The sequence below is a fragment of the Pelodiscus sinensis genome, chromosome 18 (genome assembly GCF_052426305.1).
Source record: "Pelodiscus sinensis isolate ZL-2025 chromosome 18, ASM5242630v1, whole genome shotgun sequence".
Classification (NCBI taxonomy): Eukaryota; Metazoa; Chordata; order Testudines; family Trionychidae; genus Pelodiscus; species Pelodiscus sinensis.
In genome coordinates, this window is record NC_143069.1 from 34895190 (window position 1) to 34918663 (window position 23474).

The following is a 23474-nucleotide window of genomic DNA, read 5'->3' on the forward strand; positions in this document are numbered from 1 at the left end:
TGTGTGCCATGCCCCCCCCTTGGACTACAGCTCCCATAATGCACCGCACGGATGACCGGACTACAGCTCCCAGCATGTGCGTGCCATGCCCCCCCCTTGGACTACAGCTCCCATAATGCACCGCACGGATGACCGGACTACAGCTCCCAGCATGTGCGTGCCATGCCCCCCCCTTGGACTACAGCTCCCATAATGCACCGCACGGATGACCGGACTACAGCTCCAGTATGCACCACGCGGCGAGGCGGAAAGACACTTCTCCCAGCATGCCCCGCGCCGCCCCAGGACTGCGGCTCCCAGCATGCCCCGCGCGGCGCTGCATTTCCCGGCGGCCCGTGCGGCGGCTCCGCTGACTCCGGGTCCCGCAGAAGCGCGAAGCGGGAGCCGCCAGCGCGCGGTCTGAGCCCCGCCCCCTTTAGGCCCCGCCCCCGCCGACTGGCCCCGCCCCCCGGTCCGGCCATGGAAGAAGTGGACAAAATCCTCATCCGCTCGCTGCGCCTCTGCGGGACGTGAGTGCGGGGGGGGCGCCCGGGGGGGGCAGAGTGCGGGGGGGTCCGAGCGTCCCGGGGGGAGGGAGCCGGGGAGGGTCAGAGTGCGGGGGGGCCGAGCGTCCCGGGGGGAGGGAGCCGGGGAGGCAGGGTGCGGGGGGGGCGCCGGGGGGGGGGGGGGGCAGGGGGGCGGGCGGGGGCGCCCGGGGGGGGCAGAGTGCGGGGGGGTCCGAGCGTCCCGGGGGGAGGGAGCCGGGCGGGCAGAGTGCGGGGGGGGGCCGGGGGGGGCGTCCCGGGGGGAGGGAGCCGGGGAGGGAGGGTGCGGGGGGGTCCGAGCGTCCCGGGGGGAGGGAGCCGGGCGGGCAGAGTGCGGGGGGGGGCCCGGGGAGGGTCCCGGGGGGAGGGAGGGGGGGCCGGGCCCGGGGGAGGGAGCCGGGGAGGGCGGGGGGGGGGGCCGAGCGTCCCGGGGGGAGGGAGCCGGGGAGGGTCAGAGTGCGGGGGGAGCCGAGCGTCCCGGGGGGAGGGAGCCGGGGAGGGTCAGTGCGGGGGGGGGCCGAGCGTCCCGGGGGGAGGGAGCCGGGGAGGGTCAGAGCGGGGGGGCGGGGGGAGGGGCCGGGGAGGGCAGTGCCCAGGGGGGGGGGAGCCGGGGAGGTCAGAGTGCGGGGGGGCCAAGCGTCCCGGGGGAGGGAGCCGGGGAGGGTCAGAGTGCGGGGGGGGGGGGCCAGCGTCCCGGGGGAGGGAGCCGGGGAGGGTCAGAGTGCGGGGGGGGCCGAGCGTCCCGGGGGGAGGGAGCCGGGGAGGGTCAGAGTGCGGGGGGGCCGAGCGTCCCGGGGGGAGGGAGCCGGGGGAGGGTCAGAGTGCGGGGGTCCGAGCGTCCCGGGGGGAGGGAGCCGGGGAGGGTCAGAGTGCGGGGGGGGCCGAGCGGGCCCGGGGGGGCCGAGCGGGGGGGAGGGGGCCGGGGAGGGTCAGAGTGGGGGGGGCCGAGCGTCCCGGGGGGAGGGAGCCGGGCGGGCAGAGTGCGGGGGGTCCGAGCGTCCCGGGGGGAGGGAGCCGGGGAGGGTCAGAGTGCGGGGGGGGCCGAGCGTCCCGGGGGGAGGGAGCCGGGCGGGCAGAGTGCGGGGGGGGGGCCAGGTGCAGCCCGTCCCGGGGGGGGGGGAGGGAGCCGGGGAGGGTCAGAGTGCGGGGGGTCCGAGCGTCCCGGGGGGAGGGAGCCGGGGAGGGGTCAGAGTGCGGGGGGGGCCGAGCGTCCCGGGGGGAGGGAGCCGGGGAGGGTCAGAGTGCGGGGGGGGGCGAGCGTCCGGGGGGAGGGAGCCGGGCGGGCAGAGTGCGGGGGGGGGCCGAGCGTCCCGGGGGGAGGGAGCCGGGGAGGGTCAGAGTGCGGGGGTCCGAGCGTCCCGGGGGGAGGGAGCCGGGGAGGGGTCAGAGTGCGGGGGGGGCCGAGCGTCCCGGGGGAGGGAGCCGGGGAGGGTCAGGTGCGGGGGGGGGCCGAGCGTCCCGGGGGGAGGGAGCCGGGGAGGGTCAGAGTGCGGGGGGGTCCGAGCGTCCCAGGGGGGAGGGAGCCGGGGAGGGTCAGAGTGCGGGGGGGCCGAGCGTCCTGGGGGGGGAGGGGCGGGCAGCGGGGGGGCCGGGGGGAGGGAGCAGAGTGCGGGGGGGCCGAGCGTCCTGGGGGAGGGAGCCGGGGAGGGTCAGAGGGGGGGGGGGGGGCCGAGCGTCCTGGGGGAGGGAGCCGGGGGAGGGTCAGAGTGCGGGGGGGCGGCGTCCTGGGGAGGGAGCCGGGCGGGCAGAGTGCGGGGGGGGGGGCGAGCGTCCGGGGGGAGGGAGCCGGGCGGGCAGAGTGCGGGGGGGGGGTCCGAGCGTCCCCGGGGGGAGGGGGGGGAGCCAGGGGGGGGGGAACAGAGTGCGGGGGGTCGAGCGCCCCGGAGTGGGAGCTGGGGGGGCCGTGTCCGCCCCCTCTGACCGCGCTGCCCCCCAGGGACGTCCCGGCGGCGGTGCAGGGGCTGCGCGAGTTCCCCACGGCGCTGGTGGTGGAGTCTGTCGTGCGCTGCCTCCGCGTGATCGACCCGGCGCTGGGCGCCAGCCTGAGCCCCACGCTGCCCCCAGGCATGTCGGCCGGTTCCGCCTCGGCTCCAGCCTGGCCCAGGCCTGCCAGGTGAGCCCCCTCGGCCCCCCGCCGGCCGGGACTGACACCGCCCCCCAGCCCCCCGCCCCGCCGGCCGGGGACTGGCACCGCCCCCCCCCCCCCCCCGCCGGCCCGGGACCTGACACCGCCCCCCCCAGCATCCGCCCCCGCTGTCCCGGGACTGACACCGCCCCCCAACATCCCCCCGCCGGCCGGGACTGACACCGCCCCCCCCAACGTCCCCCGCCGGCCCGGGACTGACACCGCCCCCCCCCAACATCCCCCCCGCTGGCCGGGACTGACACCGCCCCCCCAGCGTCGCCCCCGCTGGCCGGGACTGACACCGCCCCCCCAACACCCCCCCGCTGGCCGGGACCCGGCACCGCCCCCCCCCAACACCCCCCCGCCGGCCGGGACTGACACCGCCCCCCCCCAGCCCCCGCCCCGCCGGCCGGGCCCGGCCGCCGCCCCCCCCCCGACATCCCCCCGCTGGCCGGGACTGACACCGCCCCCCCAGCCCCCCGCCCCGCCGGCCGGCGCGGCACCGCCCCCAACATCCCCCCCGCTGGCCGGGACTGACACCGCCCCCCAGCCCCCCCCGCCGGCCGGGACTGACACCGCCCCCCCAGCCCCCCCGCCCCGCCGGCCGGCCGCAGCCCCCCCCCCCAACATCCCCCCGCTGTGGGACTGGCACACCCCCCGGCCCCCGCCCCGCGGCCCGGGACTGACACCGCCCCCCCCCCGCCCCCGGCTGGGACTGACACCGCCCCCCCAACACCCCCCCCCCGCTGGCCGGGACTGACACCGCCCCCCAGCAGCCCCCCGCCCCGCCGGCCGGGCCGGCACCCCCCCCCCAGCCCCCCGCCCCGCCGGCCGGGACTGACACCGCCCCCCCCCCCCGCCCCCCCCCGCCGGCTGGGACGGACGCCCCCCCCCCAACATCCCCCCGCTGGCCGGGACTGACACCGCCCCCCCAGCATCCCCTGCTGGCCGGGACTGACACCGCCCCCCCCCCAACACCCCCCCCCCCCGCCCCGCCGGCCGGGACTGACACCGCCCCCCCGTCCCCCCGCCCCGCCGGCCGGGACTGACACCGCCCCCCCGTGTCCCCCCCGCTGGCCGGGACCCCTGCCCCCGCCCCCCAACATCCCCCCCGCCGGCCGGGACGCACCGCCCCCCCCAACATCCCCCCCGCCCGGCAGGACTGACACCGCCCCCCCCAACATCCCCCCCGCTGGCCGGGACCTGACACCGCCCCCCCAACATCCCCCCCGCCCCCCCGGCCCCCCCCAACCCCCCCCCCCGCCCCGGCCGGGACTGGCCCCGCCCCCCCAACAACCCCCCCGCCCCCCCGCCCCGGACGGGCCCCCCCCCCCGCTGGCAGGGACACCTCCCCCCCATCCCCCCCGCCCCGCCCCCCCAACAACCCGCCCCCCGCCCCCGGGACTGACCCGCCCCCCCCACCCCCGCCCCGCCCCACGGCCGCCCCCCCCCTCTCCCACTTGGGCCGGGACTGACACCTCCCCCCTCCCCAACCCCCCCCAGGAGCTGGGCTACCAGGGCGAGGTCGGGTACCAGACCTTCCTGTACGGCAGTGAGCCCGAGATCCGGCGCCTGCTGCCCTGGTGGAGAAGCTGGGGACGAGGCCGAGGATGCTGGGCAGCCAGCTGGTACGCGGCGCCGGCGGGTACCAGGCGGGGCGGGGGGAGGTCCCCGTGGGGGTGGGGCGGGGCAGGGGATGGGGGGGGGGCGAGTGGGGGGTCTGCGGGGGGACCCGTGGGGGCGGGGGGAGTGGGGGCGGGGCGGGTGGGAGGGTCTGCTGGGGGGGGGACAAAGGTGGGGGGGTGGGGGCGGGGCGAGTGGGAGGTCTGCTGGGGGGGGGACCGAGGGGGCGGGGAGCTCTGGGGCGGGAGACCCGGCTGGGGCGGGGGCGGCTGTGACCTTTGCCCCCTTGCAGGGAAGGCCGCCGGGCTGCTCCGTGCCGTGCCGCCACATCAGGGAGCAGCTGGGGACGCCCTGGGTGCCCCCGCGTGCCGCCCCCTCGGCTGCAGCTGCTGCAGGTGGGTCAGACCCTGTGAGCCTCCCACCCCCAGGCCAGCCGGACTGAATCCCTTGGCTTCCTCCCCCCTCCAGGTCTCTCCCGTGGGGGTGAACAGGGTCTGCGGTGCAGGGGGCGGCACGTGGGGGAGGGGGTTGGCAGGGGCCGGAACCTGCGCCCTGCCCCGGCTCAGTGCAGCGAAACGCGGGGGATGGGTCTGTGACGTAGTGGGGGGACTTGCTGGGCTGGGGTGACCCCTGCTGTCTGGAGCAAGACCCAGCAGGGAAACCTCACTAGGCAGAGATGCCAAACCTGTTGAACCAGGGGCCAGACACCCCCATGGAGAGGAACAAAGGGAGGGGATGCTGCCCTGGCTGGGGGCGGGGCTGGGGAGGGTTAGTGGGTTCCTGGCTGGAAGGCAGGGGAGAAGGAGCTGGGGGGGCTGGGACTCCCCTATCTCAAGGGGGCACTGAGGCCTCTTAGCCCCAGTTCCTGTGACCAGATTACATCTGTGCTGCGCTGGGCTGGAGGAGCAATAAACCACCCTCAATTCCACTGGCTGGTGCAGTCTGTTTGTGCCATTTCGGGGTGCAGGAGACAGGGAACCCCCAACGCGCCGTCACAGGGTCGTGCCACTCGCACGCCGTGCGGTGCCGTGCACGGGCCGGGGCCCAGGCCATGACGGAGCCGTATGTGTGATCGGCCTGGCTCACGAGGACCCAGCCCCAACTCCAACGGCCCTGCCCTCCCCTCCCTCAGGGAGTAGTTCTGCAGGCAGGGTGGAAATGGTCTGTCGGCTGCCACCCCCACGGGCGTCCCCTTTCCTGTCTCCAGCGGCAGGCAGTTCCACAGGTTAACGCCCCTGGTCTCTCCCCACAGGGCACTGGGCTGCTGACGCCGTTTCACGCCCAGCCCTTGGTCCTGCCCCGGGATTCGGGCCCTGTCGGTAGGTGACGAGAGCGGGGGGCAGGATGGGCACACGGGCCTCTGACCTCCAAGTCTCCCCTCCCCCGCAGAGCGCCGGGAGTTTTCGGGGCGTTCCTGCCCCTGGTGCCGGCCCAGCCCCCCGGCCCGGCGCCATGGCCCCCTCCCTGCTGGAGCGTCACGCCGCAGACCTTGGGGTGCAGCACGACTGGGAGTGCGAGTGGCAGAGCCAGGGCTGGCGTCTCGCCTGGCCCCCAAGGTGAGGGGCTCCTGCCTGGAGCGGAGCAAGGGGGCTGGGGTCCCCTGGTCCCCAGGAGTATGGGCCCCCATCACACTGACCCCCCCGTACCCCCCAGGAATACGTGCAGTGGAAGCACCAGCGACTCCGGCGCCGCCTGCTGGACCAGCTGCGTCAGGCGGCCCCCCCCCCGCCAGGGCGCGCCGGATCTGTCCCAGCTGCTGGGGGGCCTGAGCGCCAGGGGGGCCGGGGCGCCCTGCCTAGGGGCTCCCGCTTCAGCCGCGCCCAGCGCCTGGCGCACGGACAGGTACGGGGGGGCTGAGAGCGCGGCGGACGGAGTGGGGAGACCCCCGTGACCTGCCCTGTGCTCCCCAGGACGCCCCGGAGCTGCTGGGCCAGATGCCGGCAGTGGCAGAAAGGCGCCGCCCGCCAGCACCTCGGAGCAGGTAACGGGGGCCCTGGCTGGGGGCGGGGGATCCTGACGCAGGCCCGGAGCGCCCCCTGCTGGGGGTGCCGTCGAAGTGGTCTCCTGCCCCCGTCTCCGCAGCAGCAGCTGTGCCCCACATGCCCAAGCCCCGCCCCTTCTGTCTGACTTTCTGAAATCACGGGGTGCCCCCCAGGAATATTATTGCCCCCGCGGGATCCAGACCCTGAAACAGCTGGGAGCTGTGTCCAGCCGCCTGCGTTAACTCTGGCCCCTAACAATGGCTGGTCACCCCAATGGTCGCTGGCCGGGCTCTGTCAGCGGGTGGGGGAGGGTTGGTCCCAGGGGGCCGCTTCCCCTGCTGGCTTTGAGACCCCTCCCCCAGGAGGCGCAGGCGCAGCAGGAGGAGGAGCTGGCTGGCCTGCGGGGGCGCTGCAGCACCTTGGGGCCCAGGTGGATGCTGTGACGGGGGAGGTGAAGGTGCTGGAGCTGAACCTGAGCCAGGTGAGAGTCGGGGCTGGGGGGCTTGCGAGGGGGGCACGTGCACCCCCATGTCTCTGCGTGGGGCGGTTGCACACCCTGTTCCCTGCCCTCGCGGCACCTGGGGGGCTATGAACCCAGATCTCTCTGCTTGCCCGGGGAGGAGGTAACTGGGGGCCGTGCACCCCAATCTCTGCCTGCTGGGGAGTGGGTAACGGGGTGGCTGGGGGCCCCGACCTGTGCCCCCTGGGGAGGGGGTAACGGGGGGCTCCCTGATCTCTGCCTGCAGGTGGGGGATAACGGGGGGGGGGCCCGGACTCTCCAGGCGGGGGTAACGGGGGGCTCCCCGCTCTCTGGCTGCAGGCGGGGGGGACGACGGGGGGGGTGGGGTGCCTGCTTTGCCCTTTCTGCGGCAGAGGGGGGTGCGGGGGGGCTCCCTGCTCTCTGCCGGCAGGCGGGGGTAACGGGGGGGGGCTCCCTGCTCTCTGCCGGCAGGCGGGGGAGGGGGGGGCTCCCTGCTCTCTGCCGGCAGGCGAGGGGTAACGGGGGGGGGCTCCCCCGCTCTCTGCCGGCAGGCGGGGGGCTGGGGGGGGCTCCCCGCTCTCTGCCGGCAGGCGGGGTAACGGGGGGGGGGGCTCCCGCTCTCTGCCGGCAGGCGGGGGTAACGGGGGGGGCCCCCCGCGCCGGCCGGCGGGGGGGGGGGCGGGGGGGGGGGGGTAACGGGGGGGGCCCCGCGCTCGGCCGGCAGGCGGGGGGTGGCTGGGGGGGGCTCCCTGCTCTCTGCCGGCAGGCGGGGGGGGGGGGGGGGGCTCCTGCTCTCTGCCGGCAGGCGGGGGCTGCCCGCTGGGGGGGGCTCCCTGCTCTGGCCGGCAGGCGGGGGGGGGTAACGGGGGGGGGGCTCCCGCTCTCGGCCGGCAGGCGGGGGGGGTGGGGGGGGGGCTCCGCTCCTCTCCCCGCCCGGCAGGCGGGGGTAACGGGGGGCTCCCGCTCTCGGCCGGCAGGCGGGGTAACGGGGGGGGGGGGCTCCTGCTCTCCGGCCGGCAGGGCGGGAGTGACGGGGGGGGCTCCGCTCTCGGCCGGCAGGCGGGGTAACGGGGGGCTCCTGCTCTCTGCCGGCAGGCGGGGGTAACGGGGGGGGGGGGCGGCCCCGCTCTCTGCCGGCAGGCGGGGGGTAACGGGGGGGCGCCGCTCTCGGCCGGCAGGCGGGGGTAACGGGGGGGCCCCCCGGCCGGCCGGCAGGCGGGGGGGTGCGGGGGGGGGGGGCGCCCTGCTCTCGGCCGGCGGGGGGGGGGTGGCGGGGGGGGCTCCCCGGCGCGGGGTCTCGGCTCCCCGCTCTCGGGGCGGGGGGGGCCAACGGGGGGGCTCCCGCTCTCGCCCGGCAGGCGGGGGTGGCGGGGGGGGCTCCCCGCTCTCTGCCGGCAGGCGGGGGTGCCGGGGGGGGGGGCTCTGCTCTCTGCCGGCAGGCGGAGGCGGACGCTGCGACAGCAGCAGCTGGCCCTGGGGGCGCGAACAGACCCTGCGGGTGAAGAGCCAGGCCCTGGAGCTGTTGCCCAGGCTGAGAGCAGCTGGCCAAGCTGCAGGTACCGGGGCGGGGGGCCTGGGGGAGGGGCTGGAGAGCAGCCCCATGGGGACCTGCAGGGGGAGACTGGAGGGAGAGGAGGTGCAGGGGGGCAGAGGGACTGGCTGGGGGGGCAATGGGGGAGGTTAGGGTGGATGGGGGTCGGCTGGGGTGGGGGTATGGGGGCTGGCTATGGGGCCACGGGGGGTGGGGCAAGGGAGGGGAGGCCACGGGGGCGGGGGGATACGAGGGGCTGGCCGGGGTGGGGGATGGGAGGCCAGGGGGCGGGGGGATACGAGGGGCTGGCCGGGGTGGGGGATGGGAGGCCAGGGGGGCGGGGGGGGTAGGAGGGGCCGGCTGGGGGTAGGAGGGGCCGGGGTGGGGGATGGGGGGGAGGCCGGGGGGGGGGGATAGGAGGGGCTGGCCGGGGTGGGGGGGGATAGGAGGGGCTGGCCGGGGTGGGGGGATGGGAGGCCAGGGGGGCGGGGGATAGGAGGGGCTGGCCGGGGGGGGGGGGGATGGGAGGCCGGGGGGGCCGGGGGGGTAGGAGGGGCCGGCTGACCCCCCCGCCCCCAGCTGCTGGTGGAGGGCAGCGCCCAGCGCCTGGTGCACCTGGCCGCGCAGTGGGAGACGCGCCGGGGGCCGCTCCTGGAGCAGTATCGTCGCCTCCGCGCCGCCCGCCACTCCCGCCAGGTGAGCAGGGGGTGGGGCTTCCGGGGGCGGGGCTGCTCCCTGGCCCCGCCCCCGCACTGACCCCCCCCCCGCCCCGCAGCTGGAGTCGACCCGGCGTCTGTCGGAGGTCCAGGCCCTGCGTGAGCGCGGGGCGCAGCGCAGCCGCCGAGGCCCGGCGCAAGGAGGAGCTGTGCCGCCAGCTGGTGGGCAGGGCGTTGGGGGCGGGGCACGGGGGGGGGGCGGGGCCGGGCCAGCACTGACCCCCCCGCCCCCCAGGTGGTGGAGCTGGAGGCACTGCCCAGGGACGTGTCGCGAGCGGCCTACACCCAGCGCATCCTGGAGATCGTGGGCAACATCCGCAAGCAGAAGGAGGAGATCGGCAAGGTACCCCCCCCCCCGCTCGGGCCGGCCCCGCCCCACTCTGCCCAGGGTGTGGGGGGTCCCCCCGGCTGGGGTGGCCCAGACTCAACCCCCTCCGCACTGGGGTGGCCTCAGGGCAGCCATGCTCACCGTGCTGGCACAGCCTTGCTCAGCCCCCCACACACCACCACGTCTGCTGGCACAGCCTTGCTCAGCCCCCCCCACACCCCCACCTCTGCTGGCACAGCCTTGCTCAGCCACCTCTGCTGGCTGTGCTGCTCAGCCCCCCCACACACACCCCCACCATCATGAAAGCCCCCCCTGCCTGCTCAGCCCCCCCCCCCCCTCAGCCCTGCTGCACCCCCACACACACACCCTTAACGACTTGCTGGTACAGCCATGCTGCTGGCACAGCCTTGCTCAGCCCCCCCCCACACACACACCCCCACTTCTGCAGGCACCCCCCACCCCACCTGTGCTCACCCCCCACACACACACACCCCCCCACCTCTGCTGGCACAGCCTTGCTCAGCCGCCCCCACACACACCCCACACGTCTGCTGGCACAGCCTTGCTCAGCCCCCCCCCACACACACACCCCCACACACTGCTGGCACAGCCTTGCTCAGCCCCCCCCCACACACACACCCACCTCTGCTGGCACAGCCTTCCAGCCCCCCCCACACACCACCACGTCTGCTGGCACCCCCAGCCCACACACACACCCACCTCTGCTGGCACAGCCTTGCTCAGCACACACACACACACACCCACACACACACACACACCCACCTCTGCTGGCACACCTCTTGCTCAGCCCCCCCCACACACACCCCAAGTCTGGCTGGCACAGCCTTGCTCAGCCCCCCCACACACACACACCCCCACCTCTGCTGGCACCCACCCAGCCCCCCACACACCACCACGTCTGCTGGCACAGCCTTGCTCAGCCCCCCCACACACACACCTCTGCTGGCACGCTTGCGCGCAACAGGAGCAGTAATAATCCCCCCGCGCCGCCGGATGTGGCTGAACAGTGTAATCGTCCCCCCCGCGCGCACACACACCCCCCCCCGCGCGCTGCGTTGTGATCATCCCCCCCCCCCCGCGCGCGACAATTGTTATCGGTCCCCCGCGCGCCCCCGCCGTGTAACATTTGTGTATCAATCCCCCCGCGCGCGCGCGCCCCCGCGTGTAACGAACGTTGTGTATTTACACGCGCACGCCAGTCATGGCGGGCATTATATCGGCCCCCCGCGCACCCCCCGCATATAACGAGCGTGCCCGTCGTGCGTGCGCGCGCGCGCGCGCGCGCGCGCGAACGGTGGCCAATCGACCCCCCCGCGCGCACGCCCGCGTGTGAGCGACGTGTGGCGTCGGTCCCCCCGCGCGCGCGTGTAACGAACGGTGACTGTGTGTGCACGCGCGCATATAACGACGGTGGCAATGAGTAAAACCCGCACGCCGCCATCGGATGTGTGGGCGCGGTGTGTCAGTGCGCGCCCGCATGTAACGAACGGGTAGTAATCGGCCGTCCCCCCCCGCACACACGCCCCCCGCATGTAACGAACGTGTGTCGATACACGCACCATAGGATCTTAACAGTACGTGTATCGACCCCCCGCGCGCGCGCGCGCGCAGACGATGACAATCGTGTCCCCCCCACACACGCGCCCCCCGCATGTAACGACGGTAGCCAGTGACCCCCCCCCGCACGCCCTCTTCTTGTGTGTATCAGCCCCCCCACACACCCCCCCACCTCTGCTGGCACAGCCTTGCTCAGCCGCCCCCCCGCGCGCACACCCCCCACCTCTGACAGTGTATCAGGCAGCCCCCCACACACACCCCCACCTCTCTTCAGTGTGCTAGCCCCCCCACACACACACCCCCCCCTCTGGCACAGCCTTGCTCAGCCCCCCCACACACACACCCACCTCTGCTGGCACAGCCTTGCTCAGCCCCCCCCCCCCCCCACACACCCCCTTCCTCTGCTGCTGGCACAGCCTTGCTCAGCCCCCCCCCACACACACACACACACACCTCTGCACAGCTTGCCCCCCCACACACACACCCTGCTGGCACAGCCTTACCAGCCCCCCCCCACACACACCCCCACCTCTGCTGGCACAGCCTTGCTCAGCCCCCCCCACACACACACACACCCCCACCTCTGCTGGCACAGCCTTGCTCCAACCCCCCCCACACACACCCCGCCCGGGGCCTGCTGATCCTCCTGTCCCCCCAGATCCTGGCCGCCACGCGGGCCCTGCAGGAGATCAACGGGCTGGCGGGGAAGCTGGACCGGACCTTCGCCGTCACTGACGAGCTGGTGTTCAAGGTGCGGGCTGGGCCGGACATCACGGGTGCTGGGGGCGGGGAGCCCGGGGGAGGCTGGCGGGCTCCGTGGGGCTGGTGCGAGGGGGGCCGGGACCCCGGGGGAGAGGCTGGCGGGCTCCGTGGGGCTAGGCGCGAGGGGGCCGGGGGCCCGGGGGTAGAGGCTGGCGGGCTCTGTGGGGCTGGCGCGAGAGGGGCTGGGGGCCCGGGGGTAGAGGCTGGCGGCTCCGGGGGCTGGGCGCGGAGGGGGCAGGGGGCCCGGGGGTAGAGGCTGGCGGGTCCGTGGGACGCACAGCGCGGGGGGGCCGGAGCCCGGGGGTGGGAGTGGCGGGCTCCGTGGGGCTGGCGAAGGGGGCAGGGGCCCGGGAGGCTGGCGGGCTCCGTGGGGCTGGCGCGAAGGGGCGGGGAGCCTGGGGTAGAGGCTGGCCGGGCTCTGTGGGGCACAGGCGCGAGAGGGCTGGGGGCCCGGGGGTAGAGGCTGGCGGGCTCCCGTGGGGCTGGCGCGAGGGGGCAGGGGGCCCGGGGTAGAGGCTGGCGGGCTCCGTGGGGCTGGCGCGGGGGGCAGGGGGCCCGGGGGAGAGGCTGGCGGGCTCCGTGGGGCTGGCTGGGGGGCCAGGGTAGAGGCTGGCGGGCTCCGTGGGTCTGGCGCGAGCGGGGCTGGGGCCGGGGTAGAGGCTGGCGGGCTCCGTGGGGCTGGCGCGTGGGGGGGGCGGCCCGGGGGAGAGGCTGGTGGGCTCCGTGGGGCTGGCGCGAGGGGGGGGGAGGGGGAGAGGCTGGTGGGCTCCGTGGGGCTGGCGCGAGGGGGCAGGGGGCCCGGGCGAGAGGAGGCTGGCGGGCTCTGTGGGGCTGGCGCGAGAGGGGCTGGGGGCCCTGGGGAAGGCTGGCGGGCTCCGTGGGGCTGGCGCGAGGGGGCAGGGGGCCCGGGGTAGAGGCTGGTGGGCTCCGTGGGGCTGGCGCGAGGGGGCAGGGGGCCCGGGCGAGAGGAGGCTGGCGGGCTCCGTGGGGCTGGCGCGAGAGGGGCTGGGGGCCCTGGGGAGAGGAGGCTGGTGGGCTCCGTGGGGCTGGCGCGAGAGGGGCAGGGGGCCCGGGGTAGAGGCTGGCGGGCTCCGTGGGGCTGGCGCGAGGGGGGCAGGGGGCCCGGGCGAGAGGAGGCTGGCGGGCTCCGTGGGGCTGGCGCGAGGGGGGGGGGGTCCCGGGGAGGCTGGCGGGCTCCGTGGGGCTGGCGCGAGGGGGGCAGGGGGAGGCTTCTAACCCCCTGACTCTGCCTCTCCCCAGGATGCCAGCGGGACGAGTCCGTCCGGAAAGCCTATAAGTACTTGGCGGCTCTGCATGAGGTGGGGGCAGTGCTCAGAGCCTGGGGGTGGGAGTGGGGGGGCTGGCGGCTTACTCCTGGCTGGGGGAGAGGAGTATGGGGGGTGCTTGGAGGCAAGGGGGGCCAGGAGAAGGGGGGCAGTGCTGGGGGGGAGTACGGGGGAGTGCTCAGGAGCTGGGGGGCCGGGGCTGGGGGAGTATGGGAGTGCTCAGGAGCTGGGGGGACGGGGCTGGGGGGGGGGAGTGCTCAGGAGCTGGGGGGCGCGGGGGGGTGGGGGGGTCGGGCTGGGGGGGGGGCTCAGGAGCGGGGGGGCAGGAGTGGGGGGCGGGGCTGGGGTACGGGGAGTGCTCAGGAGCTGGGGGCGGGGTGGGGGGGTGGGGGGAGTGTGGGGCTGGGGGAGGGGCTGGGGAGCTGGGGGGGAGGGCGGGGCTGGGGGGGGGGTACGGGGAGTGCTCAGGGCTGGGGGACGGGGCTGGGGGAGTACGGGGGAGTGCTCAGGAGCTGGGGGCAGTGTGGGGGGGGTACGGGGGAGTGGGGCTGGGGGGGCGGGGCTGGGGGAGTGCTCAGGAGCTGGGGGGCGGGGCTGGGAGGGAGTACGGGGGAGTGCTCAGGAGCTGGGGGCGGTGGGGGGGTGGGAGTACGGGGGAGTGCTCAGGAGCTGGGGGGGCGGGGCTGGGGGGGGGCGGGGAGTGCTCTGGGGGGGGGGGGGCTGGAGTACGGGGGAGTGCTCAGGAGCTGGGGGGCGGTGCGGGGGGGTGGAGTACGGGGGAGTGCTCAGGAGCTGGGGGGCAGGGGGGGGGGGAGTACGGGGGAGTGCTGGGAGCTGGGGGGACGGGGCTGGGGGGAGTACGGGGGAGTGCTCAGGAGCTGGGGGGCGGGGCTGGGGGGGAGTACGGGGGAGTGCTCAGGAGCTGGGGGCGGGGGCTGGGGGGTGCGGGGGAGTGCTCAGGAGCTGGGGGGCGGGGCTGGGGTACGGGGGGAGTGCTCAGGAGCTGGGGGGGCGGGGCTGGGGGGTGGGGTACGGGGGAGTGCTCAGGAGCTGGGGGCGGGGCGGGGGGGGAGTAGAGGCGGGGGGCGGGGGGTGCTCTGGGGGGGCAGTGTGGGGGGTGGAGCGGGGGAGGAGGGGCGGGGCTGGGGGGGGAGTACGGGGAGTGCTCTCAGGAGGGCTGGGGGGTGTGGGGAGGGGGTGGGGGGGCAGGGGTGCTGCTGGGGGCCTCGCGCTCAGCTGGGCGGGGGCGGGGGGAGCTAGGGCTGGGGTCAGGGTCGGGGGCCCCCCGCGCCCCCAGAACCCCAGCCAGCTGATCCAGACGATCGAGGAAGCGGGGGCCATCCAGCGGGAGATCCGGGACCTGGAGGAGCAGGTGAGCGCAGGGCCGGGGGGCGGGCGGGAGCCGGGGGCGGGGCCTCTGGCGGGGGGGGCTAATCTGCTCCCCGCCCCCAGATCGAGAGCGAGGGGGCCAAGAAGAGCGCCGGCCAACCTGGAGCGGATCCTGAGCGACTTCCGGGCCCTGCGGCAGGAGAATGCGGCGCTGCTGGGGAGGAGCCGGGAGCCCTGAGCCCCCAAGGAGCCGCTCAGCCGGGGCCACGGTCGCTGCCTTTATTACCCCCCCCGCCAATAAAGTCCCTGCTCCCGCACGCTGCTGCTGGCTGGGGGGCTTCCTCTGGGGGGGCTGCCGCCAGGCGGCCCCGCCCCCTGGGGGCGTGGCCCAGCACTGGGAGCTCCGCCCCCAGGGCGCCGCAGGGGGGGAAGCGGGGGGCTCCGCTTCTTCTGGAACTCGGCCTCGTCCACCGTCCCACGGCGCCTTTCACGTGCTCCACCCGCACGAAGCACTTGTGGAGGCTCAGGTTGTGCCGCACGGCATTCTGGGAAGGGAGCGGCGGGCAGCTCAGGCACCCCCGGCCCGGCCAGGCCCCTGGCTCCCCCCCAGCCCCGGCCGGGCCCTGCTGCCCCCCCCCCCGCCCCCAGCCCCGGCCGGGCCCCTGGCTGCCCCCCCCCCCCCCCGCCCCCAGCCCGCCCCGGCCCCCCCCAGCCCCGGCCCCTGGCTGCCCCCCCCCGGGGCCGGGCCGGCGCCCCTCCCCCCCGCCCCCAGCAGCCCCGGCCGGGCCCCTCCCCCCCCAGAGCGCCTGGCTCCCCCAGCCCCGGCCCCTGGCTGCCCCCCACCCCGGCCCCCGGGCCCCCGGGCCCCTGGCTGCCCCCCCGCCCCCACCCCCGGCCGGGCCCCTGGGCCCCTGGCTGCTGCCCCTCCAGCCCCCAGGGCCGGGCCCCCTGCCCCTCCCCCAGCTGCTGCCCCTCCCCCCAGCCCGGCCGGGCCCCTCCCCCCCCAGGCCCGCCCCCCTGCCCCCCAGCGCGGCCGGGCCCCTCACTCGCACCTCCCAGCCCCTGCCCTCCAGCCCGGCCGCCAGCCCTTCGCTCCCCCCCCCCCAGCCCGGCTGCCCCTGGCCCCCTGCCCCTCCCCCCAGCCCAGCCAGGCCCCTCGCTCCCATCTCCTAGGCCCTGCTGTGGCCCCTTGCTCCTGCCCCCCAGCCCGGCCGTGGCCCCTCAGTCCCTGCCCCCTGGCCCCTCACCTTCCAGGTGGCGGAGTTGTGGCGGAAGTAGCCGAACATGCGGCTGAACCAGCGGTAAATCTCGTTCAGAGTCAGCTGCCGGGCAGGGGCTTCCAGGATGGCCTGTGGGGAGGGGGCGGTCAGGGCCCAGGCCGGGGCAGCCCCGGGGTGCTGGGGCTGCAGGGGCCGTGGGGCGTGGGGGGGCTCACCCAGCGGATCAGCATGGCGTAGGTGAAGGGCGGCCGGGCCGTGCTGAGCCGGTAGAACTCCAGGCTGGGTCCCAGGTCTGGGGGGACAGGCTGTCAGTCGGGGGGCGGCCCTTGGCCTTCCGCCAGCCGCGCCCCGCACCCTGCCCCCTTACCTGAGAGGACGGCGCCGCGGCTGGCCCAGGGCAGGCCATGGGGGGCCGTCTGCAGCTCCCCCTCGCAGGAGGCTCCCCAGCGGCCCCAGGCCAAGGGCGTGGGGGGCCGGGAGGGGCCCTTGGCTGGTGTTGCCTGGGGGGACAGGGACAGGTAAGTGAGGGGGGAGGGGACTCTGCCCCCCCACGGGCAGTGAAGGGTTAATGGGGGAAGAGGGGCTGTGTTAGCCAAGGAAGCAGGTTTTTACACCCCTGGGCCTCAGGCCCCGCCCCCTGGGCCTCAGGCCCCACCCCCTGGCTCTTACTGGGTCCAGGGCTCTGTCCTCGGCATCTGTCCCAGCCAGCTGGGCCTGCATGGCAGCCAGGCGCCCCTGCTCCCGCGCCAGCTGGGGGGGGAATGAGAGGTGAGGGGGCCTGTCCTTCGCCCGCTCCCAGGGTGCCCCCCCACGGGCTGCTGAGCATAGGCGCAGATCCCCCCCCCCCCCCGGGACATCAGAACATGGCCTCCCCGCCCTGCCCCCCCACAACACCAGCCCCAAATCTCCAGGGAGGTGCCCGAGGCAGGGGGAGCCCCCCCACTAGCCAATCTCTGGGTCCCGCAAGGCAGCACCCGGTTGCAATTTCCTCCCTCCCTTTCCTTGGGGCCAGCCACACGCCCCCCCACCTGCTGCTCCAGGTGTGGGACCAGCCACATGCCCCCCCACCTGCTGCTCCAGGTGTGGGACCAGCCACACGCCCCCCCCCACCTGCTGCTCCAGGTGTTGAACCAGCCACACGCCCCCCCCACCTGCTGCTCCAGGTGTTGAACCAGCCACACGCCCCCCCCACCTGCTGCTCCAGGTGTGGGACCAGCCACACGCCCCCCCACCTGCTGCTCCAGGTGTTGAACCAGCCACACGCCCCCCCCACACGCCCCCCCCCCACCTGCTGCTCCAGGTGTGGGACCAGCCACACGCCCCCCCCCCCACCTGCTGCTCCAGGTGTGGGCCCCCCCCCCCCCCCCACCTGCTGCTCCAGGTGTGGGACCAGCCACACGCCCCCCCCCCCCACCTGCTGCTCCAGGTGTTGAACCAGCCACACGCCCCCCCCCCCCACCTGCTGCTCCAGGTGTGGGACCAGCCACACGCCCCCCCCCCACCTGCTGCTCCAGGTGTTGAACCAGCCACACGCTGCCGGCACCTGGTTGCTCCGTCCTGCGTCCGCAGCGGGTCCTGCTTGGGAGGGCTGCCAAGACAGACGGCTCAAACCTGCCCCCAGCCCCCCTCGTGACTGCCAGCCCCCTTTACTGCACCCCCGGAGCCACCAGCCCCCCTTTGCCACCCCCCACAACCACCAGCCCCCTTTACTGCACCCCCGGAATCACCAGCCCCCCTTTGCCACCCCCCACAACCACCAGCCCCCTTTACTGCACCCCCGGAATCACCAGCCCCCCTTTGCCACCCCGCACAACCACCAGCCCCCTTTACTGCACCCCCGGAACACCACCACCCCGCCCCCCTTTGCCACCCCCCACAACCACCAGCCCCCTTTACTGCACCCCCGGAATCACCAGCCCCCCTTTGCCACCCCCCACAACCACCAGCCCCCTTTACTGCACCCCCGGAGCCACCAGCCCCCCTTTGCCACCCCCCACAACCACCAGCCCCCTTTACTGCACCCCCGGAGCCACCAGCCCCCCTTTGCCACCCCCCACAACCACCAGCCCCCTCTGCTCACCAGCCCCCCTTTGCCACCCCCCACAACCACCAGCCCCCTTTACTGCACCCCCGGAATCACCAGCCCCCCTTTGCCACCCCCCACAACCACCAGCAACACCACCACCCCCCACAACCACCAGCCCCCTTTACTGCACCCCCGGAATCACCAGCCCCCCTTTGCCACCCCCCACAACCACCAGCCCCCCCTTTGTCACTCCCGCAATGGCCGGCCCCCCAGCCAGGCGGGGCGCAGGCATCTTAGCCTGCCCCCTCCCCCGCTCACCTCTTGCTTTGCCCCCTGTGGGCCTCTGGGCTGGGGCAGTGCAGGGGGCCGGGCGGGTCCCCCGTGAACCACTCCATGCTGGCCAGGCTAATCCCTAGGGAGAGGTGGGGAGAGGGGCCATGGGCCGGGGCACCAGGCCAGGCTGCCCCCCCCGCCAACCGTCCCCCCGCGTTACCGTGTGCCAAGGCAGGGCGCGACCTCACCACCAGGACCCCTGGGGGCTGTAGGTGCAGGATGGGGGGGCGGGCGCTGGGCTGCGGAGGGATCTGTGGGAGGAGAAAAGGGGGTGAAGGGAGGAGAACCCCCGAGCCAGTAGGGAATGCAGCCGTCCGCGGGGCTGGCTGGCGCAGGCTCTGCCGCTCTCTCAGGCCGGCGGGGGCGGCAGAGCTGTGCCTCAGTTTCCCTTCCGCTCGGGCTCCGGCTGCCACAGGGCACCGAGGGGCACCCAGAGGGGGCACCTGGTCACCTTCCCGCAGGCTCCGCCGTCTTGCCCTTGCCGGGGGTACCTGTTGCATTAGCAGGGCCTGGCGCGGGCTGTCCTGGAACAAGGCCTGCAGGTGGGGGCTGGTGTGGGGGTCCCCCACCCCCACGGGGTACAGCGGCACCTGGGGGCAGGCAGAGGGGGAGGCTGTCAGTGCTGGGGAGAGGGGCTGCCCCGTCTGTGCCCCCAGCCCTGTGGGGACCCACCTGCTGCTTCCTGGAGGGGTTGCTGGTTCCGTGGGTCAGCACCGTGGGGCGGTCCTGGGCCCTGCCAGGCAGGGTGTCGCTCTGGGGCAGCCGGGACGCCATGGGGCTGGGCATTGGGGCCAGGTGCCAGCTGTGGGGAGACAGGGCTGCTGAGAAGGGGGGGGTGTGTGCACGTGCCATCCGTGCAACACATCCCATGGATTGGCACGGGGAGCACACGCGCGTGAACAGCTGCCCGTGTGCACTGGTGCGTGGGTGTGAGGCACGTGGTGCGACCGATGGGCCTTGGGTGCCAGCTGCTGCTCTGCCGCCCCGGCGGGTGGGGCCCCTTCGACACCCGGCTGGGGCACGGGCCTGCGTGGCTGTCTGAGCAGAGCAGAGGCAAGGCAGCTAGACCGAGGGACCAGGGCTGGACGGACAGAGGGACGGGGGGCTGCGTGGACAGACCGAGGGACCAGGGCTGGACGGACAGAGGGACCGGGGGCTGCGTGGACAGACCGAGGGACCAGGGCTGGACGGACAGAGGGACCGGGGGCTGCGTGGACAGACCGAGGGACCAGGGCTGGACGGACAGAGGGACCGGGGGCTGGACAGACAGACAGAGGGACCAGGGCTGGACGGACAGAGGGACCGGGGGCTGCGTGGACAGACAGAGGGACGAGGGCTGGACGGACAGAGGGACCGGGGGCTGGACAGACAGACAGAGGGACCAGGGCTGGACGGACAGAGGGACCGGGGGCTGCGTGGACAGACCGAGGGACCAGGGCTGGACGGACAGAGGGACCAGGGCTGGACGGACAGAGGGACCGGGGGCTGCGTGGACAGACCGAGGGACCAGGGCTGGACGGACAGAGGGACCAGGGCTGGACGGACAGAGGGACCGGGGGCTGGACAGACAGACAGAGGGACCAGGGCTGGACGGACAGAGGGACCGGGGGCTGCATGGACAGACCGAGGGACCAGGGCTGGACAGACAGAGGGACCGGGGGCTGCGTGGACAGACAGAGGGACCAGGGGCTGCATGGACAGACAGAGGGACGAGGGCTGGACAGACAGAGGGACCGGGGCTGGACGGACAGAGGGACCGGGGGCTGCGTGGACAGACCGAGGGACCAGGGCTGGACGGACAGAGGGACCGGGGGCTGCGTGGACAGACAGAGGGACCGGGGGCTGCGTGGACAGACCGAGGGACCAGGGCTGGACGGACAGACAGAGGGACGGGGGGCTGCGTGGACAGACCGAGGGACCAGGGCGGGACGGACAGACAGAGGGACGGGGCTGCAGGGACAGACAGAGGGACGGGGGCCAGACGGACAGGAGGCGGGGCTGCATGGACAGACAGAGGGACCGGGGCTGCATGGACAGACAGAGGGACGGGGGCTGCAGGGACAGACAGAGGGACCGGGGCTGGACGGACAGAGGGACCGGGGGCTGCAGGGACAGACAGAGGGACCGGGGCTGCATGGACAGACCGAGGGACCAGGGCTGGACGGACAGAGGGACCGGGGGCTGCGTGGACAGACAGAGGGACGAGGGCTGGACAGACAGACAGAGGGACCGGGGCTGGACGGACAGAGGGACCGGGGGCTGCGTGGACAGACAGAGGGACGAGGGCTGGACAGACAGACAGAGGGACCGGGGCTGCAGGGACAGACAGAGGGACGGGGGCTGCAGGGACAGACAGAGGGACGGGGGCTGCAGGGACAGACAGAGGGACCGGGGCTGGACGGACAGAGGGACCGGGGGCTGCGTGGACAGACCGAGGGACCAGGGCTGGACGGACAGAGGGACCGGGGGCTGCGTGGACAGACAGAGGGACGAGGGCTGGACGGACAGAGGGACCGGGGGCTGCACAGACAGACAGAGGGACCAGGGCTGGACGGACAGACAGAGGGACCGGGGGCTGCAGGGACAGACAGAGGGACCAGGGCTGGACAGACAGAGGGACGGGGGCTGCAGGGACAGACAGAGGGACGGGGGCTGCAGGGACAGACAGAGGGACCGGGGGCTGCAGGGACAGACAGAGGGACCGGGGCCAGACGGACGGGAGGCGGGGCTGCAGGGACAGACAGAGGGACGGGGGCTGCATGGACAGACAGAGGGACCGGGGCTGCATGGACAGACAGAGGGACGGGGGCTGCATGGACAGACAGAGGGACCAGGGCTGCAGGGACAGACAGAGGGACGGGGGCTGCAGGGACAGACAGAGGGACGGGGGCTGCAGGGACAGACAGAGGGGCCGGCCGGACGGGAGGCGGGGCTGCATGGACAGACAGAGGGACCGGGGCTGCATGGACAGACAGAGGGACGGGGGCCGGCCGGCCGGGGGGTGAGGAAAGGGGATGGCGAAAACGACATTCTCTCATTTCCTCTCTCTATATCCGCGGGCGCCCGCAGCTGGAATCCCGCGTCCAGCCGGGGCCCCTCGTCCCAGACGCGCTCCCTGGGCTCCGCGAGGCTCCGCGAAGGGCAGCAGACAGGCCCGGCGGAAGGGCGCTGGGAGACACGGGGACGTTGCAGCGTAGCAAAGAGGAGACTAAGGGGGTGCGACAGGTCTGTGAAATCGTGACGGGTGCGGAGAAAGCGAAGAAGGAAAAGTCATTGACTTGTTCCCGCAATATAAGAACTAGGGGCCACCACATGAAACGAACAGGCAGCAGGTTTAAAACCAAAGGAAGTTTTTCTTCACTCAGCGCACAACCTGTGGAACTCCTTGCCAGAGGACCCGGTGAAGGCTAGAACTCTCACAGGGCTTTAAAAAGAGCTAGCGAGATCCACGGGGTTAGGTCCATCACTGGGGATTTCCCTGGGGGTGGGGACAGGGGAGGGATCGCGTGAGGGTTCCCTCCCTCTGGGGCACCGGCCACTGTCGGCCGACAGGACCCGGGGCTGGACCGACCCTGGCTCCGACCCCGCCTGGCGGCTCTGATGTTCCTAGCAGACAGACGGACAGAGGGGCCAGGGCGGCGGACAGAGGGACGTGCGTGGCCATGTGGGACCCCTGGCTTTGCCCCCACAATGGGCTGGGGATGGGAGAGGCCCTGCGGCCTCGTGCCACGTGTGAGCCGACATGATCCACAGCCTGAGTCCCAGAGCCACAGGGCCCTGCCCGCCGCAGGACCAGCCAGGTCTTAAACCGCTAGAGTCCAGCCCCGGGGACCCGCTTGTCCCCATCCCCAGCCGAGCCCCAGGGCCAGGGGAGCCCCTCGCTCTGCTCTCCGGCCGCCCAAGCCAGCCCCCGGCCCTCCGCCCCTCCAGCCCCGCAGGCCTCTCTCTGTGCACCCCGGCCCTTCCGCAGCAGGGCCCGACCTGGACACAGCGCTCCGGCGGGGCCCCCCAGCGCCCGCTAACGGGGACCAGCCGCCTCCAGCCCCGCGGGCCCCTCTCCGTGCGACCGCCCGACCTGGGCGCAGCGCTCCGGCGGGGCCCCCCAGCGCCCGCTAACGGGGACCAGCCCCCTCCAGCCCCGCGGGCCCCTCTCCGTGCGACCGCCCGACCTGGGCGCAGCGCTCCGGCGGGGCCCCCCAGCGCCCGCTAACGGGGACCAGCCCCCTCCAGCCCCGCAGGCCTCTCTCTGTGCACCCCGGCCCTTCCGCAGCGGGGCCCGACCTGGACGCAGCGCTCCGGCGGGGCCCCCCAGCGCCCGCTAACAGGGACCAGCCGCCTCCAGCCCCGCGGGCCCCTCTCCGTGCGACCGCCCGACCTGGACGCAGCGCTCCGGCGGGGCCCCCCAGCGCCCGCTAACAGGGACCAGCCGCCTCCAGCCCCGCGGGCCCCTCTCCATACGACCGCCCGACCTGGACACAGCGCTCCGGCGGGGCCCCCCAGCGCCCGCTAACGGGGACCAGCCGCCTCCAGCCCCGCGGGCCCCTCTCCGTGCGACCGCCCGACCTGGGCGCAGCGCTCCGGCGGGGCCCCCCAGCGCCCGCTAACGGGGACCAGCCGCCTCCAGCCCCGCGGGCCCCTCTCCGTGCGACCGCCCGACCTGGACGCAGCGCTCCGGCGGGGCCCCCCAGCTCCCGCTAACGGGGACCAGCGCCCAGCCCTGCAGCCGCGCCCCAACGCGCCGTTGGCCTGCCCGGCTGCCGGGCGCCTCAGCTCCAGCTTCTGGGACACCGGGACGCCAGTTCACATGGCTCGTGCACAAACCCCTCCCGTGCCTCGCACGAGCGTGGCCTCAATGCTGTGGGGCCCGCTCCCGTGTCACTGTGCACACGCCTGGACACCCAGCTGCATGGGCAGCCCTGGGCTGGTGAGAGCAGACCCCCAGCCCACCTTCCCCCCACTGCCTGACCCCCAACTATGAACCCCATCACCCCAGCCAGGAGAGAGCCAGGTGTCCTGGCTCCCAGCCCCCGCCCGCTCTAACCCCTGAACCCCGCTGCCCCCAAGGGCAGGGACTGTTCCGAGCCGCTTCCCAGCAGAGGGGGCGGGGGCTGGGTTCCGAGAATCGGGGTCACATCCTGCTCTCCCCCCCGATTCCTCGCCACGGCCCCCGCTTCCCGGACGTCACGGAACCCGGCCACGTCAGCGGCGTGGGACACGTCACCTGCCGGGTTAGCTCTGGGGCGGCCCCCAGGCTCCGCAGGCGCAGAGCTCCAGCCCGAAGCCCCCTCCCGCTGCCCCGGGTCTGGAGGGGGCAGATATCTGCTCCCCCACAAAGGTCAAACTGTACGAGGCCTGGAAATGCCACCCTGGGGAGACGGACGCCCTCCGCTCCCGGCCCCAGAGTCCCCCGCTGGCTGCTCTCTCCCCTCCGCGTCCAGCCAGGCGCTGCGGCTCCGGCTCCGGCTCCGGCTCCGGCTCCCACTTTCTGCCTCAGGCGCTTCCTGGCCCCTGCAGGCCACTCCCAGTTAGGGAGAGGTGAACTGGCTCAGCCCGGCTCCCGGCTGCGCGCCCCAGGGCCACACGGGCTGGGCACAGGGAACGTGCCCTCGACAGCCGGGGGCCTGGGTTCG

At 75.1% G+C, this 23474-nt stretch overlaps 2 protein-coding genes across 2 annotated transcripts; one reads left to right on the forward strand and one right to left on the reverse strand.

The window, feature by feature from the left end:
* Window positions 1-264: 264 nt before the first annotated feature.
* Window positions 265-14582, forward strand: CCDC22 (CCC complex scaffolding subunit CCDC22). Its single transcript, XM_089770457.1, is given in 28 exon segments — window positions 265-509; window positions 2461-2594; window positions 2597-2637; window positions 4153-4225; window positions 4228-4242; window positions 4245-4277; window positions 4565-4592; window positions 4594-4641; window positions 4643-4667; window positions 5525-5595; window positions 5662-5711; window positions 5714-5803; window positions 5806-5828; window positions 5926-5999; window positions 6001-6062; window positions 6065-6114; window positions 6500-6659; window positions 6662-6845; window positions 8134-8268; window positions 8270-8291; window positions 8846-8962; window positions 9042-9089; window positions 9091-9144; window positions 9218-9325; window positions 11547-11639; window positions 12919-12969; window positions 14234-14319; window positions 14401-14582. Coding segments are annotated over 28 exon segments (2028 nt in total). The 5' UTR covers window positions 265-459; the 3' UTR covers window positions 14504-14582.
* FOXP3 (forkhead box P3) lies at window positions 14548-17874 on the reverse strand. The gene is given in 8 exon segments (XM_089770458.1): window positions 14548-14741; window positions 14744-14810; window positions 15513-15614; window positions 15701-15777; window positions 15853-15985; window positions 16155-16235; window positions 16988-17073; window positions 17830-17874. Coding segments are annotated over 6 exon segments (624 nt in total). The 5' UTR covers window positions 16206-16235; window positions 16988-17073; window positions 17830-17874.
* Window positions 17875-23474: the final 5600 nt, after the last annotated feature.